At 43.1% G+C, this 15,876-nt stretch overlaps 1 protein-coding gene across 3 annotated transcripts; it reads right to left on the bottom strand.

Moving 5' to 3' along the window:
- Positions 1–328: 328 nt before the first annotated feature.
- RRP8 (ribosomal RNA processing 8) lies at positions 329–11,425 on the bottom strand. Of its 3 annotated transcripts, XM_075198471.1 has the most exons (8): positions 11,181–11,424; positions 10,394–10,523; positions 9,591–9,732; positions 7,663–8,437; positions 6,148–6,277; positions 2,671–2,777; positions 1,210–1,306; positions 329–1,089 (listed from the first exon to the last, which is right to left on the bottom strand). In XM_075198471.1, exons 2-8 carry the CDS (start codon positions 10,496–10,498, stop codon positions 976–978), a joined length of 1,470 nt encoding a protein of 489 aa, XP_075054572.1. In that variant the 5' UTR covers positions 10,499–10,523; positions 11,181–11,424; the 3' UTR covers positions 329–975. The 3 variants fall into 3 exon arrangements, with proteins under 3 accessions (XP_075054572.1, XP_075054573.1, XP_075054574.1); XM_075198472.1 differs by lacking the exons at positions 329–1,089; positions 1,210–1,306 and adding an exon at positions 2,412–2,463 and having other exon boundaries at positions 11,181–11,425; XM_075198473.1 differs by lacking the exons at positions 329–1,089; positions 1,210–1,306 and adding an exon at positions 2,499–2,619 and having other exon boundaries at positions 11,181–11,425.
- Between the last annotated feature and the right edge of the window lie 4,451 nt (positions 11,426–15,876).

The raw sequence follows: 15,876 nt of genomic DNA on the forward strand, positions 1-15,876 counted from the left end.
ACGGATAAGGTAAATGTCCCTGATGATCTTGGAAAGAGTACAGGTGAAAGCACTGGTGCCTCCAGGTTTGAGATAAAAAGGAAACCCTAGCCCGTTAGTTGAGTGTTCCTTATAGGCTGGTTTGGGAAACATATTACATCTATATTTATATGCATCGGTCAGTGCTATGAGGATAAAGGTGTGATGGAGAATTTAAGCGATATTCTATAAGAAGAGTCGTACAAGACAAAGATAATCGTCATTACAATGGTGCCACATGCGCTTCATACTATAGAGGAAAAATGTATATCTCTAGTTTGGATACAAACTACAAAATCACATGAAAATAGGCAACACAAGGAGAAGTTTATATTTCTAGAAAAAACAAAAAAACAGCAATAATATGTAAGCAAAGCAGGCGCCATTACAAAAGACTGATCTTTTAACAATAACTTAAAAACATCTCCCATGTGTGGTTTAGCTTTTCCCAGCAATGTTCCAAGTTTGCTGCTTATTTACTTATTAGCAATATTGTTAACAGTACTTGTGCCTTTCTACCTCCCACCCCTCCTTCCCCCTCCCCACCGATATAAAAATATAAAACATAGAGGAGACATCCTGAATTTTAATATTTTTATGTTAAGCGTGTTGATTGTATTTTTCCTGTTGTGTACTCTTTAAATAAAGAATTTAAAAAAAAACAAAAAAAAAACCATCCCCACTTTTTCAGAATAAAATCTAATTTAATGATCTTCTAAAGAAACACCAATAAAATGAAACAGATTTTTACACTGTATCACTTTCTTATAACAGCCGGAGCCAATGTCCTAATCCTTCACCTATGACCGACCTTTAATTTACCCAATTTATTAGGATATCCCCCTTTCTTTTGGGTAACTGCAGGTTATAGGAGCGATGTACTGGATGCACGGTGGTCACAGGGAATACGATTTATTTATACAGGGGTCTCTGTCACTTATGGGTCCCCCAAGGCCATCACCTCTTCTTATATAGACATGGTTTCAGCTGTAGCCCAGGATGTCGGGACGCGTCTCGGGAAGAACCGGTCTTACTGAACTCAAACGTGAAGAAATAATGACTGTCTGTATTCTGGGGGGACAGAGAGAATAACGTCTAGTTATTACAACCAGGACTAATACTCTACTAACCACCTAGAACTAGTAGTATGATTAGCTAGCACGTGTCAAAGTAATGACGTGTTCTTATTACCTTGGAAACGTTCCTGAAACCCAACAGCGACATTGCGTTAAGGAACTGTCTGACGTCGTCAAAACGGCTGCTCACCTCGGCCACTAGTAACGTTCCCCTGAGAGAGAGGAATCAGAGAGTCACTGACTGTCTAACTGTATCAGAGACTGCTCACCTCGGCCACTAGTAACGTTCCCCTAAGAGAGAGGAATCAGAGAGTCACTGTCTAACTGTATCAGAGACTGCTCACCTCGGCCACTAGTAACGTTCCCCTGAGAGAGAGGAATCAGAGAGTGTCACTGACTGTCTAACTGTATCAGAGACTGCTCACCTTGGCCACTAGTAACGTTCCCCTAAGAGAGAGGAATCAGAGAGTCACTGTCTAACTGTATCAGAGACTGCTCACCTCGGCCACTAGTAACGTTCCCCTAAGAGAGAGGAATCAGAGAGTGTCACTGACTGTCTAATTGTATCAGAGACTGCTCACCTCGGCCACTAGTAACGTTCCCCTAAGAGAGAGGAATCAGAGAGTCACTGTCTAACTGTATCAGAGACTGCTCACCTCGGCCACTAGTAACGTTCCCCTGAGAGAGAGGAATCAGAGAGTCACTGTCTAACTGTATCAGAAACTGCTCACCTCGGCCACTAGTAACGTTCCCCTAAGAGAGAGGAATCAGAGAGTCACTGTCTAACTGTATCAGAGACTGCTCACCTCGGCCACTAGTAACGTTCCCCTGAGAGAGAGGAATCAGAGAGTCACTGTCTAACTGTATCAGAGACTGCTCACCTCGGCCACTAGTAACGTTCCCCTAAGAGAGAGGAATCAGAGAGTCACTGTCTAACTGTATCAGAGACTGCTCACCTCGGCCACTAGTAACGTTCCCCTGAGAGAGAGGAATCAGAGAGTGTCACTGACTGTCTAACTGTATCAGAGACTGCTCACCTTGGCCACTAGTAACGTTCCCCTGAGAGAGAGGAATCAGAGAGTCACTGACTGTCTAATTGTATCAGAGACTGCTCACCTCGGCCACTAGTAACGTTCCCCTGAGAGAGAGGAATCAGAGAGTCACTGTCTAACTGTATCAGAGACTGCTCACCTCGGCCACTAGTAACGTTCCCCTGAGAGAGAGGAATCAGAGAGTCACTGTCTAACTGTATCAGAGACTGCTCACCTCGGCCACTAGTAACGTTCCCCTGAGAGAGAGGAATCAGAGAGTGTCACTGACTGTCTAACTGTATCAGAGACTGCTCACCTCGGCCACTAGTAACGTTCCCCTGAGAGAGAGGAATCAGAGAGTCACTGACTGTCTAATTGTATCAGAGACTGCTCACCTTGGCCACTAGTAACGTTCCCCTGAGAGAGAGGAATCAGAGTGACTGACTGTCTAACTGTATCAGAGACTGCTCACCTTGGCCACTAGTAACGTTCCCCTGAGAGAGAGGAATCAGAGTGACTGACTGTCTAACTGTATGCACACTTACCCTGTCTTCAGTACTCGATTTGCCTCTTGTAGGAATTCAGCGAGATTCTTCCCCATCAGCGACAGACAGAACACAGCGATATCGATGGTCTCATCGGAGAGCGGAACCTGGACGTCACATAGAGAGTGAGATTAGGATGACTCCGTCCCATATCTTCTGTACAACCTTGGGGGTAATACTGGGTTTATAAACACTATTATCAACCAACATGGACATGCAGAGAACATACGAACTGCACGCAGATAAAACCGATTTGAAATGGAGCCTATGTGACATATTCCTCAGATGTCTTATAATATTCTGATTGTCAGGGAGAGGAGCGTCAGGTCTCTTTCTATCCTCAGGGGCAATTATTAGGGGAATGGTTACAGTGGTGTTATTATTACATTATGGTCCAGGAAAGATTTATGGTAAGAGATGAGGTAAGGATTATGGGAAAGGTTATATAAGGGTCATGGCTGAGGTAAGGATTATGGGAAAGGTTATGTAAGGGTCATGGCTGAGGTAAGGATTATGGGAAGGGTTATATAAGGGTCATGGTTGAGGTAAGGATTATGGGAAAGGTTATATAAGGGTCATGGTTGAGGTGAGGATTATGGGAAAGGTTATATAAGGGTCATGATTTGAGGTAAGGATTATGGGAAAGGTTATATAAGGGTCATGATTTGAGGTAAGGATTATGGGAAAGGTTATATAAGGGTCATGGCTGAGGAGAGGATTATGGGAAAGGTTATATAAGGGTCATGGTTGAGGTGAGGATTATGGGAAAGGTTATATAAGGGTCATAGCTGAGGTGAGGATTATGGGAAAGGTTACATAAGGGTCATGGCTGAGATAAGAATTATGGGAAAGGTTATATAAGGGTCATGATTTGAGGTAAGGATTATGGGAAAGGTTATATAAGGGTCATGGCTGAGGAGAGGATTATGGGAAAGGTTATATAAGGGTCATGGTTGAGGTGAGGATTATGGGAAAGGTTATATAAGGGTCATAGCTGAGGTGAGGATTATGGGAAAGGTTATATAAGGGTCATGGCTGAGGTAAGGATTATGGGAAAGGTTATATAAGGGTCATGATTTGAGGTAAGGATTATGGGAAAGGTTATATAAGGGTCATGGCTGAGGAGAGGATTATGGGAAAGGTTATATAAGGGTCATGGTTGAGGTGAGGATTATGGGAAAGGTTATATAAGGGTCATAGCTGAGGTGAGGATTATGGGAAAGGTTACATAAGGGTCATGGCTGAGATAAGAATTATGGGAAAGGTTATATAAGGGTCATGGTTGAGGTAAGGATTATGGGAAAGGTTATATAAGGGTCATGATTTGAGGTAAGGATTATGGGAAAGGTTATATAAGGGTCATGGCTGAGGAGAGGATTATGGGAAAGGTTATATAAGGGTCATGGTTGAGGTGAGGATTATGGGAAAGGTTATATAAGGGTCATAGCTGAGGTGAGGATTATGGGAAAGGTTATATAAGGGTCATGGCTGAGGTAAGGATTATGGGAAAGGTTATATAAGGGTCATGATTTGAGGTAAGGATTATGGGAAAGGTTATATAAGGGTCATGGCTGAGGAGAGGATTATGGGAAAGGTTATATAAGGGTCATGGTTGAGGTGAGGATTATGGGAAAGGTTATATAAGGGTCATAGCTGAGGTGAGGATTATGGGAAAGGTTACATAAGGGTCATGGCTGAGATAAGAATTATGGGAAAGGTTATATAAGGGTCATGGCTGAGGTAAGGGTATGGGAAAGGTTATGTAAGGGTCATGGCTGAGGTAAGGGTATGGGGGAAAGGTTATGTAAGGGTCATGGCTGAGGTAAGGGTATGGGAAAGGTTATGTAAGGGTCATGGCTGAGGTAAGGATTATGGGAAAGGTTATATAAGGGTCATAGCTGAGGTAAGGATTATGGGAAAGGTTATATAAGGGTCATGGCTGAGGTAAGGATTATGGGAAAGGTTATATAAGGGTCATGGCTGAGGTGAGGATTATGGGAAAGGTTATATAAGGGTCATAGCTGAGGTGAGGATTATGGGAAAGGTTATATAAGGGTCATGGCTGAGGTAAGGATTATGGGAAAGGTTATATAAGGGTCATGGCTGAGGAGAGGATTATGGGAAAGGTTACATAAGGGTCATGGCTGAGATAAGAATTATGGGAAAGGTTATATAAGGGTCATGGCTGAGGTAAGGGTATGGGAAAGGTTATGTAAGGGTCATGGCTGAGGTAAGGGTATGGGGGAAAGGTTATGTAAGGGTCATGGCTGAGGTAAGGATTATGGGAAAGGTTATATAAGGGTCATAGCTGAGGTAAGGATTATGGGAAAGGTTATATAAGGGTCATAGCTGAGGTAAGGATTATGGGAAAGGTTATATAAGGGTCATGGCTGAGGTAAGGATTATGGGAAAGGTTATATAAGGGTCATAGCTGAGGTAAGGATTATGGGAAAGGTTATATAAGGGTCATGGCTGAGGTAAGGATTGTGGGAAAGGTTATGTAAGGGTCATGGCTGAGGTAAGGATTATGGGAAAGGTTATATAAGGGTCATGGCTGAGGTAAGGATTATGGGAAAGGTTATATAAGGGTCATAGCTGAGGTAAGGATTATGGGAAAGGTTATATAAGGGTCATGGCTGCGGTAAGGATTATGGGAAAGGTTATATAAGGGTCATGGCTGAGGTAAGGATTATGGGAAAGGTAAGGATTGTGAATTAGGATTATTAGGCTAATGATTATGGTCAGATTAGTAAAAATCTGGCTGGAGAATCAGTGACACTGTGCACGGTGTATCGTGTGGGGTTCTGCGCTGTCTACATGGGGACGTTGGTCCTCTAAGGATAGGTGAAGACAATACCACATACGGTGGCCTGGCAGAGCCAGTAACAGATATAAAACCACAGAATAAAGCTGTAATAAGACATCAGGGAAGTGTGGGGATAATAGGGAGCGAATCTACATAGATTTTACTTTCTCTTTAATTCTATTTATTTCATGCATGTAATTTGCTTTATTTACTTTACTTGTCCCTGATGAAATAAAGTGACAAGAGCATGCAATAGTAACGTATATAATCTTAGAACAGGAGGAAGCTGAGGCTGAAGAGTTATCCCTCGTTACCCAGTCGCTGTTCATCACAGAGCTCCACTGTTCCTCTTAGGGCCCCGGAAGAAAACCAGGAAGGGGAGTGACAGATGTGAGAGTGAGGACCAACCACAAGCTTCAATCTAGAGAACCAGCAGAGCCCCGGGAAAAATGGCTGCAAGTAATGGGTGCCGGATAGTTGGGGACACTATAAAATCTGTTACGTAACTGGCAGTTCTCTTTCCTAAAGACCTCTCCAGAGGCAGAAATGGCGACATTACCGAGTTCCCCATATTGTCACCCTATGTCTTACTCAGTAACCTGGAGAAGGGGTCCCGGGTGACCTCCCCTCTCAGGGCGACACCGAGTGATGTATACATGACGCAGTCATACCTCAGCTATGTCACACACGGTCACGTGATCATTCAGAGCCACCAGGTCAAAGGAATGAACCTTATTCCGCACACTGCGCGCTAGCAGAGCGTCTCCGCAGCCAAAATCCGCCAGCACCAGGGAGGAGGATCTAGGAGACAACGAGAGTGAAACCCGATACTTTAGTCTCAATATTGTGTAAGCTCGAGGAAAAGAAAGAAAGAAGTGTAATTTTTAGGGGCAGTCCATGGATGTACCAGACACATTCAAATGTGAGACCTTTGCTGTTTCTTAATAAAATATTACACATCAGTTATTTAATGTCTATAATGTGCTTCCAGATTATATGGCACCCGACTCTACCTGGAAGCAGAGGCTTCTAAATATCCAAAAACGTTTATACTGGCAAAGTTATTACACATCTAAGTTCTATATATACACCGGCATCTTCACATCGTATGAGATCAGTCAGTTTCCAAAATATATGGAACACACTAAACTAGTTATATTAGCATAGTTTTGATTTGTTGCTCCAAAACCCAAAGATATATAAATCCTTAAACATTATCACTATTATAAGATCATAAAGGTGATAAAAGCTACAACATTCACTGCAGACACCTATATAGGATCCATTTATTTGATGGGAACCTTTAAATATGAATCTTATCAGACACAAGCTGTATATAAATATCTGAATAAGAAAAGGCAGCAGCCATCTTTGCAATTTCATTAGCACTTTTCACACAAATTTGTCCCTATATCACAATGTGCTGTTGTTTACAGATAAGAGACATTAAATAATTGATGGACAATGTTTTAATGAGAAACAATGATGGTTTCACATTTGACATGTGGATCGCCCCTATAGATTACAGTCCTTTCTTTCTTTTCATTCAGCTGGAATTTAAGGGGTATATAACTATAGTAACCAATCAGAATCTAGTGGTCATTTATTTAGTACATTCTACAAAATGACAGCTAGAATCTGATTGGTTGCTATAGGCAACATCTCCACTTTTTCAAACCCACAGTTCAGTAAATCTAGCCCTAAGTCTTTAAGGGTTTCCAGCAAATGCAGTCAACTAAAACTGGGTGGAAATTGGAGAGCATTTGCAACATGTATAAGAATACTTATTTCCCATGGATGAGCACATAGCCAGTGCAGATGGAATTTTTTTCTGTCTGTTAAGAAATATTACATAAGGACAGAAAAAAATGTTTACTGTACATTAAATATGGTGATAAAAATTATTTGTATATAAAGCATTGCAGCGCTATCAGCAAAAGGTCCAGACCTGAGATGTTACCACTCATTACACCCGTGCTCAGGACCACTCATTACGATACACCCAGGAATAAGTTTTACTTTTAAAAGGCTGGCATTCATCATTAAAAATGTAATCTCCCATCAGTAAGGAGAAGTCATCATCGTCATCCTTCATTAACCCCTCTCATCATAATCCTCCACCAATCATTCATCCCCCTTTCATCATCATTCCCGACCCACAACCTACACATTATCCCAGGACAGACCTGTTCTTGATGAACTTGATGATCTCTGTGATGGGGTTGACCGGCCACCGCTGGACCTGTTGCAAGAAGCCCGTGTGATAAATGTTGAAGGCCTCTGGGTCACTCTGGAAGAGACTCAGGGCATCCCGACTCTCCGATGTGTACAGCTGCTGATTAATGTACCGAAACCGAGCAGAATTCAGCCGGTGCTCCATACGAGCACGCAATGTGTCCGGTCCTTGTTTGCCTAGGTCATTATTATCTGGCTCCTCCACATCAATGACTTTAACATTGTCATTCAAGTTTCCCCTGGTGTTATCTCGTTGCATCATTTTCTTCAGCTTCTGCAATCTGGCTTTCTCTATAGGAGTCACGTGGTGAGGAGCTGGGTCACCACCTCCACACTTAGCATCTCCAGGGGCCCACATACCATCCTTTCTCTGGAGTGGTTCCTTCTGGACCCTCCCTTTGTTTCTGGAACCCCTGTTTCCAGGAAGAGACGAAACGTCTCCTGCTTTATCTGTCCCGATTCCAACCCCTTCAGTTTCCTCTTCTCTCTGAGCCCCAGATAACAGAGTATCTCCTCGCCCCTTCGTCTCATCCTGGTCACGTTCCTCCAATCTTCCAGCTGATTCTGGAAGTATCTTAAACTTGTTCCGATTTCTCCTCCTGTTCTTCAGTCTGTTTCTCCACTGTTGGCGGCTGAGACGATCTCCTGAGTCTGTGCTGAGGGCCTCGGGGGGCGGAGACTCTGTGTCGAGGGTCTCAGGGGGCGGAGCCTTTGTTGAATTGAGTTCTATGGAGGAATGGTGGAGAAAGATGAAAAACAAATGTGGATGGTTTTACTTTTGTACCCCCGGACAGGTTGAGATTATTTGCTCTATCCAATATAATTTCTACTAACATACAAGGCCATAAACAAAACTGCACCAACATACATCACTTCCTTGTCTCAAAATATTTCCCAACTCGACACCTCTGTTCTGCACATGATCTGCGTCTCTATTCCACTCTCATTACCTGCTCCCATTCCCGGTTACAGGACTTTTTTCGGGCTGCACCCACTCTATGGAATTCCCTCCCTCGCACAATAAGACTTTTCTCTGGTCTTTAAACCTTCTAGCGTTGTCTGAAAACCCATCTCTTCAGGCAAGCTTATAATATTCCTCAACCACCCTTTACACAGTTCATACAAAACTACAACACTCCAGACCAATTTTTCTGTGTGACTGGATCATATGGCCCACTAGGCGCTCTTTAATTCTGCATTCTGGCTGGACCAGTATACAATGTATGGAACTTGCCCTCATGTATCAAACTCCCAAGATTGTAAGCTTGCATGCAGCGCCTTCTCACCCCTCTGTCTGTCTCAATTACCCAGTATTGTTTTATTTTTGTGTTTGTTCCCAATTGTAAAGCTCTACTGAATTTGCTGAATAAATGTTGATGAGGATGATGCTCTTGAGTATTAATACTGTGATATCAGCTACAGACATTCTCCTGAATACTAATAGTCCAATAATCTCACATACAGCCAATGCTCCTGAATAATAATAATAATAATCAAATTGTCCCTAAATTGCCCTGTACGTGAGCTCCTACCAACCACCTGGGGACACATATAACAATAAAACACTTGTTATTTTGTATGTGTACGTGGCCAGACGCTGTCACAGTGATATGGGACGACATGTAACGCCACCAATCCCGTTATTAGGCAACACAACCGGATCTGAATTTGTTGCAGTGATACTGCCCAGGCTCCTGATTGGTTCTGGGTTGTCACATGGCATTTTCCAATATTTATGAAATATTATTGATATAATTGTTTAAAAATATAAAAAATGTCCTTGGACCCTTATTAAGTAACTGCTTAGCCAAGAACTAAATCCCCCCACCGTACACAATAATAACACTATATAGTGACAGGATGGGGGAGGGAAACAGACCTGGGAATGTTTTCTTCTGTTTTTTGGGGGGCTTGAGGTCCAGAGGAGGCTGGAGGTCGGGGTCACTGGAGGTCTTCAGTGTATTTAGAACCTCCAGAAGTTGTCGATTCCTCTTCAACCTCTTCTTCCTACTAGTCGCCCCCTGGAGGGCGAGAGGGCAGATAATCTTCTATAACATATCACACAATAGAACACATTCATTATAATAATGACTGACATCACAACTCTCCTATTACACAGTTATTTTACATATTAACCCTTCATTACAAAGTGTCAAGGCTATCCACGTATCTAGATGTATCTTACTGGCCGCTGAGCACCATGAGATACTTTCACCTGCCCCCACTCACCCACCACTGGCTGTAGACTGCGGCGATGTCGGAGCAGAGGCTGGGATTCCGTGGTGGCCTCTAGGGTTAAATAACAGGACTTTATAGTACAAAGGTATATTGTAATATTACTCTGACAATCTCCTCCTGGACCTTACTGACTGGATAATGATTGGAGCCTCAGAAGTGTCATTTATCTACCTAGCGAGTCCCACTAGGAGGGATATCTCTGTGACACACATAGGAGCAGCCCTGACATTATATCCAGCCTGTCAGGGTGACTTGTAATATCATATAACATACAGTGAGTTTAGATGCACCTTGCTGAGCATATTACCCAGAAGTCCTACAACATTCCTTGAAGTCCATCTGTAATTATGGTTACAGTAATATGTGTAATACAGAGCTTTGACAAAGTAATTACTAAGAGGGGGCTGTTAATACCCCCCCCCCCAGGCGGCTCTGTGCTCTCACCTTTTCTTTTGCGTCAGCGTCAGATTTCCTCTTATGCGCCGTCACCAGACTCTCCGTCAGCGCCTGAGCCTCAATGTTATCATTCCAGTCACACGTATCAAACATGGCCGATGGACTGACGTGTAATAATCTACATGGGGCAATTGTAACCACATTCTTGTTATTTATTAATATTATGTATCACCTCTCGAACAGTCTCCACCCATGGGACGAATATTAATGCACAGCATCCTCAGTCCGTAAATAAGCAAAATTACAATATACTACAATATGGACCTTAATCCTTTAGCCCCATAATACCTCAACCTATGTAATTATGGGTGATAACACCCTGTAGGGGGTAGACACTGATAAATTGATCACTGAGCATTAATTTTCTGTGGAATTATTAGTTACATTGTATTATTACAGTTACAGTGTATCCTAACATAACTTAGTTGTATCATTATTATTACCATTTATTTATATATCACCACTAATTCCGCAGCGCTGTACAGAGAACTCACATCAGTCCCTGCCCCATTGGGGCTTACAGTCTAAACTCTCTAACACAGACAGACTAGGGTCAATGTTGTTAGCAGCCAATTAGCCTATAAGTTTGTTTTTGGATTATAGCAGTTACATTGTATTACAGTTGTTTTGTATCAATGTTATTACATTTACATTGTACCATTACTACCAGCACATTATATAAGTATAATAGTATTACAGTCACATTGTATCAGTTTAACATTATTACAGTTACATTGTATCAGTATAACATTATTTGCTACTTTACAGCACTTACTGCTCACTTGCTTAGTCTCCTCTGCCTGCCCATGTGTTATAACTATAGAGAGGAGGGAAAGGAGAGAGAGCGGCTGTGTGAGGAATACTCTCCACCTAGTGGTGGAGGACCCACATTACTCGCTGCGTCGTTGTTAGTGTCATAGAGAGGCGGGAGAGTAGAGAGAGCAGCTGTAGGGGTTACAGCGCTCTACCCGGTGCTGGAGGACCCGCAGTACTCGCTGCATCGGTGTTAGTACCATAGAGAGGACAGTGAGGAGAGCGCGTCATCAGCTATATAAGGACAGCGCCCCCCCCTCCCCTCCGCCCGGAGGTGGTGTTCTGCAGGCTGTACATGTGCTTGGTCACCGGAAAAATGGCGCACTCCAGGGATTGGGGACTTCCCTGTATAGCAACATAATTTCTACACTGATACATTTATTAATATCACTTCTATTCTAATTTACACTGAGCCAGAACAACCAATCAGCAATCAGTGTTTATCTGCCTAGTATAGTTTCTGTGCTGAAAGCTGGCATCTGATTGCACAGTACGGATCACTGTCGGCGCATTGGTGGAATATTACATATGTTATAATTCTTCCATTCAGCAGCTACAGTGCTTTCTTATGTCTGCCCCTGCGCCGACTTGTCACAGTGTACGCTGACTTGTCACGGTGCACGGCGACTTGTCACGGTGAACGCCCACTCACCGGTCTTTGTGCGCTGAACACACATTTTTCACTATTTGTAAACTGAAGACCAGGAAGTAATATAAGAATCAGTTTTAATGCACTCAGCTAATTTTTATTATTATTATTATTATTATTATTATTATTATCGTCATCATATCTCCCAACATTTAGATATGTAAACTCATACTTGCCAACTCTCCCGGAATGTCCAGGAGACTCCCGAAATTCGGGTCGGTCTCACGGACTCCCTGGAGAGCTGGCAAGTCTCCCGCAATTGTGAGGGTAAAATGACGCGATTCGCGGTGAATCGCGTCATTTTGGCCCCGCCCCCGCGACAAAACGACATATTTGTTGCGGGGACAGGGCCAAAATGCCGCGTTTGGCTGCGCCCCGCCACCTGCCACCCTCTAGACATGTTCCTCTCCCGGATACAACTTGCCAAAAGTAGGCAAGTTTGTGTAAAATAGGGGTAAAATAAACCCCACCCCCAATCCACCCAGAAACAGAATTTTGGACAGAATTCCGCCCACTTTGGTGCAAGATCCGTTCCTTTTGAAGTCCATGAATCAAGACTATCCCACCAGAATCGCGACACTTGGGAGGTATATTATTATTGTAGTTGTTAATTTAGCGCCTCCATATTCCACAGTTTATCAGTTATCTAATCCCCATAATGCGACCGCCCGATATATTTCTCGGCAGCTATAGGGGATTCCAGCTGGCCTAAATATAGATTGTGAAATAAACTCACTTCTCCGTAACGCCATCTAAGCAATCAGTACCGCAATATAAATTCACTTTTTATCTTCATCTTATTAGCAGCTTCTTATCTCCAAAACATACTCGTAAAAATTGTGCTACACAAATTGTGCTGTTACGCAGTTGTTTTGAGTTGCATGTCTCTATAGATATGTGAGTCTCGATATAGCATGTTAGAGTGTGTCTGCATCACATGTGCTTTAAGCGTTCTATGATAACTGGAGTCGTAGTGCATACCTCCCAACAGTCGCTATTTTGGTATGACATCTGGATTCATGGGCTGTAGAAGGGGTTACATAAATCCGAGTACTTGTGGGTGGAGTACGATCTGAATGGGGGTGGGGCATATTTTGTCCTGATTTCGTGATTTTAAATGTTGAGAGGGTATGTTATATTAATATATATATTTTATAGTATATAATATATACTTTATGCTGCTCAGTTATCACAGTGTATACAGAGGCACTCTCACCCTGGGTCCGAGTCTGAGTAGACATTAAATTTGCACTTTGTTCATTGACATTGACTATCATGTGGCTGCCCTGCTCCTGTTAACCTCCAGAGGATCTTCTCCACCCAGTAACTGACCTATTTCTTGCAATCTGATCACACGGTAATAGACTTTATGACCTAGCTCCCTTTATCTTCCCTTACATCGTTCTGGCATAACCTAGATTTTCTCACGACTAATGCGCTCCCAGACTGGACTAGGGAAAGCATTAGATTTCTCAATGACCTAAACAAAGTAGGAATGTTACCAACATTTGCAATTCTCTAAGTGACCTAAAATCTCCCACTTCATCATCATCATCATTTATTTATATAGCGCCAGCATATTCTGTAGTGTTTTACAATTGAAAACAAACACAGTAATAAAACAATACTGGGTATTACAGACAGAGAGATAAGAGGACCCTGCTCTCAAGCTTACAATCTATGGGACAATGGGAGTTTGATACACGAGGGTAAGTGCTACATACTGCAGCACTACAACTTTCCATCAATTTTTACATCATCATCACCATTTATTTATATAGCGCCACTGATTCCGCAGCGCTGTACAGAGAACTCATTCACATCAGTCCCTGCCCCATTGGAACTTACAGTCTAAATTCCCCTAACAGACACACACACACAGACAGACAGACTAGGGTCAATTGTTTTTTTGATAGCAGCTAATTAGCCTACAAGTATGTTTTTGGCGTGTGGGAGGAAACCGGAGCACCCGGAGGAAGCCCACACAAACACAGGGAGAACATACAAACTCCTCACAGATAAAGCTATGGTCGGGAATTGAACTCATGACCCCAGCGCTGTGAGGCAAAAGTGCTACCCACTACACCACCACAAGCACTTTCAGACTTCTGCTAGGCCACTATCCTCCTTGGAACGTCATAGTTTGAGCAACGACTCATCCAGATGCCTCATATCCTCTCGTTATTATCCATTCAATGCTAGTTTGAGAAAAAAAATCCCTCATGAGTCAACTGGGATGTAACTGAGGTCCTGGAAGCAGAAGATAGGTCGGACATGTGGATGGGTGTGGTGAAATCGCCTACAAGCTTCTATACTGGTGTTACCTTGTCCCGACTAGATTCCATAAGATATGTCTATTTCATGTTGAAGAGGCTGTCAGGAGACTGTATCCTCCACATGCTATGTCTGGTTATACAGAAATTTTGGACTGAGGTTTCAAAACAATATTGTAAGTATAAGCCACGTCATGTTCCGTTCCTACTGAAATACACTTTACTACCTCATCCTTTTCCTGATCTCCTTAAACATTAAAAGAAGTTTATTAAACATATAGTAAGTGCAGCCACGTGTCTAATAGAAGGATCCTGGAAAAACCAGGACCTGACAATCTTGGCAGCCCTTTGGAAAAACATTTGGAATATATACGAGATGGAGCTTATGACTATCATGCTGAAGAACGCCTCTCCTCCTCTCCATAATATGGGCCATCTGGACTCAGTTTAAGCATTTTCCACCTCCTCTCTTTTACCTCAAAACCACAACACGGGGAAGCTCATCCAGGGCGATCATTTCTTAACTGTGCACCATGGCCGAGAGGGAATCTCCATGTTTCATCCTCTTACCACTTTTTCTTTTTCCTTTCTCCAATATCTTTCCTCCCTTTTTTAAAAACCAGGTATCAGAATGTGTCTTCCTTTCTGTGTATTGTACATTGCCATTTAAAGTTTCATTACATACACTGAACTGTGACAAACTTTATTTTGGTTTAGTTTAACCTTTGGCAGTATGTTATTTGTACCTTGATTGTTTTTATTTGATGCTGTTATTTGTCGTTTTAAAAAAGAAAATCTCCCTCCTCCCAAAGATCCTGCTACCTCCCACACACTGTTATCCCTGTGGTTGAACATCTTGCATTGCGTGTAAGTTTTTTTTAGTCCAGAATCTTACAGGACTAAGCAGTTTATTAACTGTCATACTTGGGGATCTAATCACCATCGGTGGCCAGTGGGCGATAGTAACTCCTGTTTTGTATCGCTGCATATAGCAGCACCAAGGCCAGGGATGGGCTGGGCCGGGGGGCAATGGTTCAGAATCACCGATGTTAGGGCCGGTCGCCCCCCAGATTCAAAATCGCCGATTTTTTCCGGCGGCCGCATCACATGACACGGGATGCGGCAGCCTGTGCGCCCCCTGGGCTGAAATTGCCAGCCCACGCCTGACCAAGGCTATCTACCATGCCAGAGCCGAGGCCATCTTAACAACATTATGGGCACCCGGGCAAAGCAGTGCACTGGGGCCCCTATATATATATATATGAATGACGGACATGATGACGCAAAAGGTACGTTTTTTAGTTTTCTTTTTGTTCCGTTTTTTTTCAGGAGTCCTGCCTCAGGCCCCCTTGCCCACTGGGCACCCGTGCACCTGCCCATCGTGCTCAGTCGGAAAGAGCCCTGGCCAGAACCCCAGTGAACTCTCTCTCTCTATATGAGTAAACGGCAGCCTAACGCTGCCAGTGAAAGGAGGACGTGACCCTCTGTAGCTATTTCACATACGCGGCCTTGGCAAGGGATCCAGAGCAGTCTCTCCGGGGGCAATGGACCCTACTGAAAAGGTAAAGCTAATGTCATTTTCAGATGACGTTAGTTTCTTAAGGCTGGCGGCAAAATTGCTTCAGATTGAGGTCCACATAGACTGTGTACTGCAGTAACCAGCGTAATATAGGTTAAGGCAGGAAATCTCTAACCTCCATCATCTAGTAACCCACAAGACTGAACATAGTAATATA

Source organism: Mixophyes fleayi, chromosome 2 (genome assembly GCF_038048845.1).
Source record: "Mixophyes fleayi isolate aMixFle1 chromosome 2, aMixFle1.hap1, whole genome shotgun sequence".
NCBI classification, from domain to species: domain Eukaryota; kingdom Metazoa; phylum Chordata; class Amphibia; order Anura; family Limnodynastidae; genus Mixophyes; species Mixophyes fleayi.

Coding starts and splice junctions, on each gene's coding strand:
- RRP8 (XM_075198471.1), bottom strand. CDS start 10,498: ATGTTTGATACGTGTGACTGGAATGATAACATTGAGGCTCAGGCGCTG. Junction 2,778..6,147: donor CCGTGTGTGACATAGCTGAG/GTATGACTGCGT, acceptor TGTGACGTCCAG/GTTCCGCTCTCCGATGAGAC. Junction 1,307..2,670: donor AATCGAGTACTGAAGACAGG/GTAAGTGTGCAT, acceptor CCTCTCTCTCAG/GGGAACGTTACTAGTGGCCG.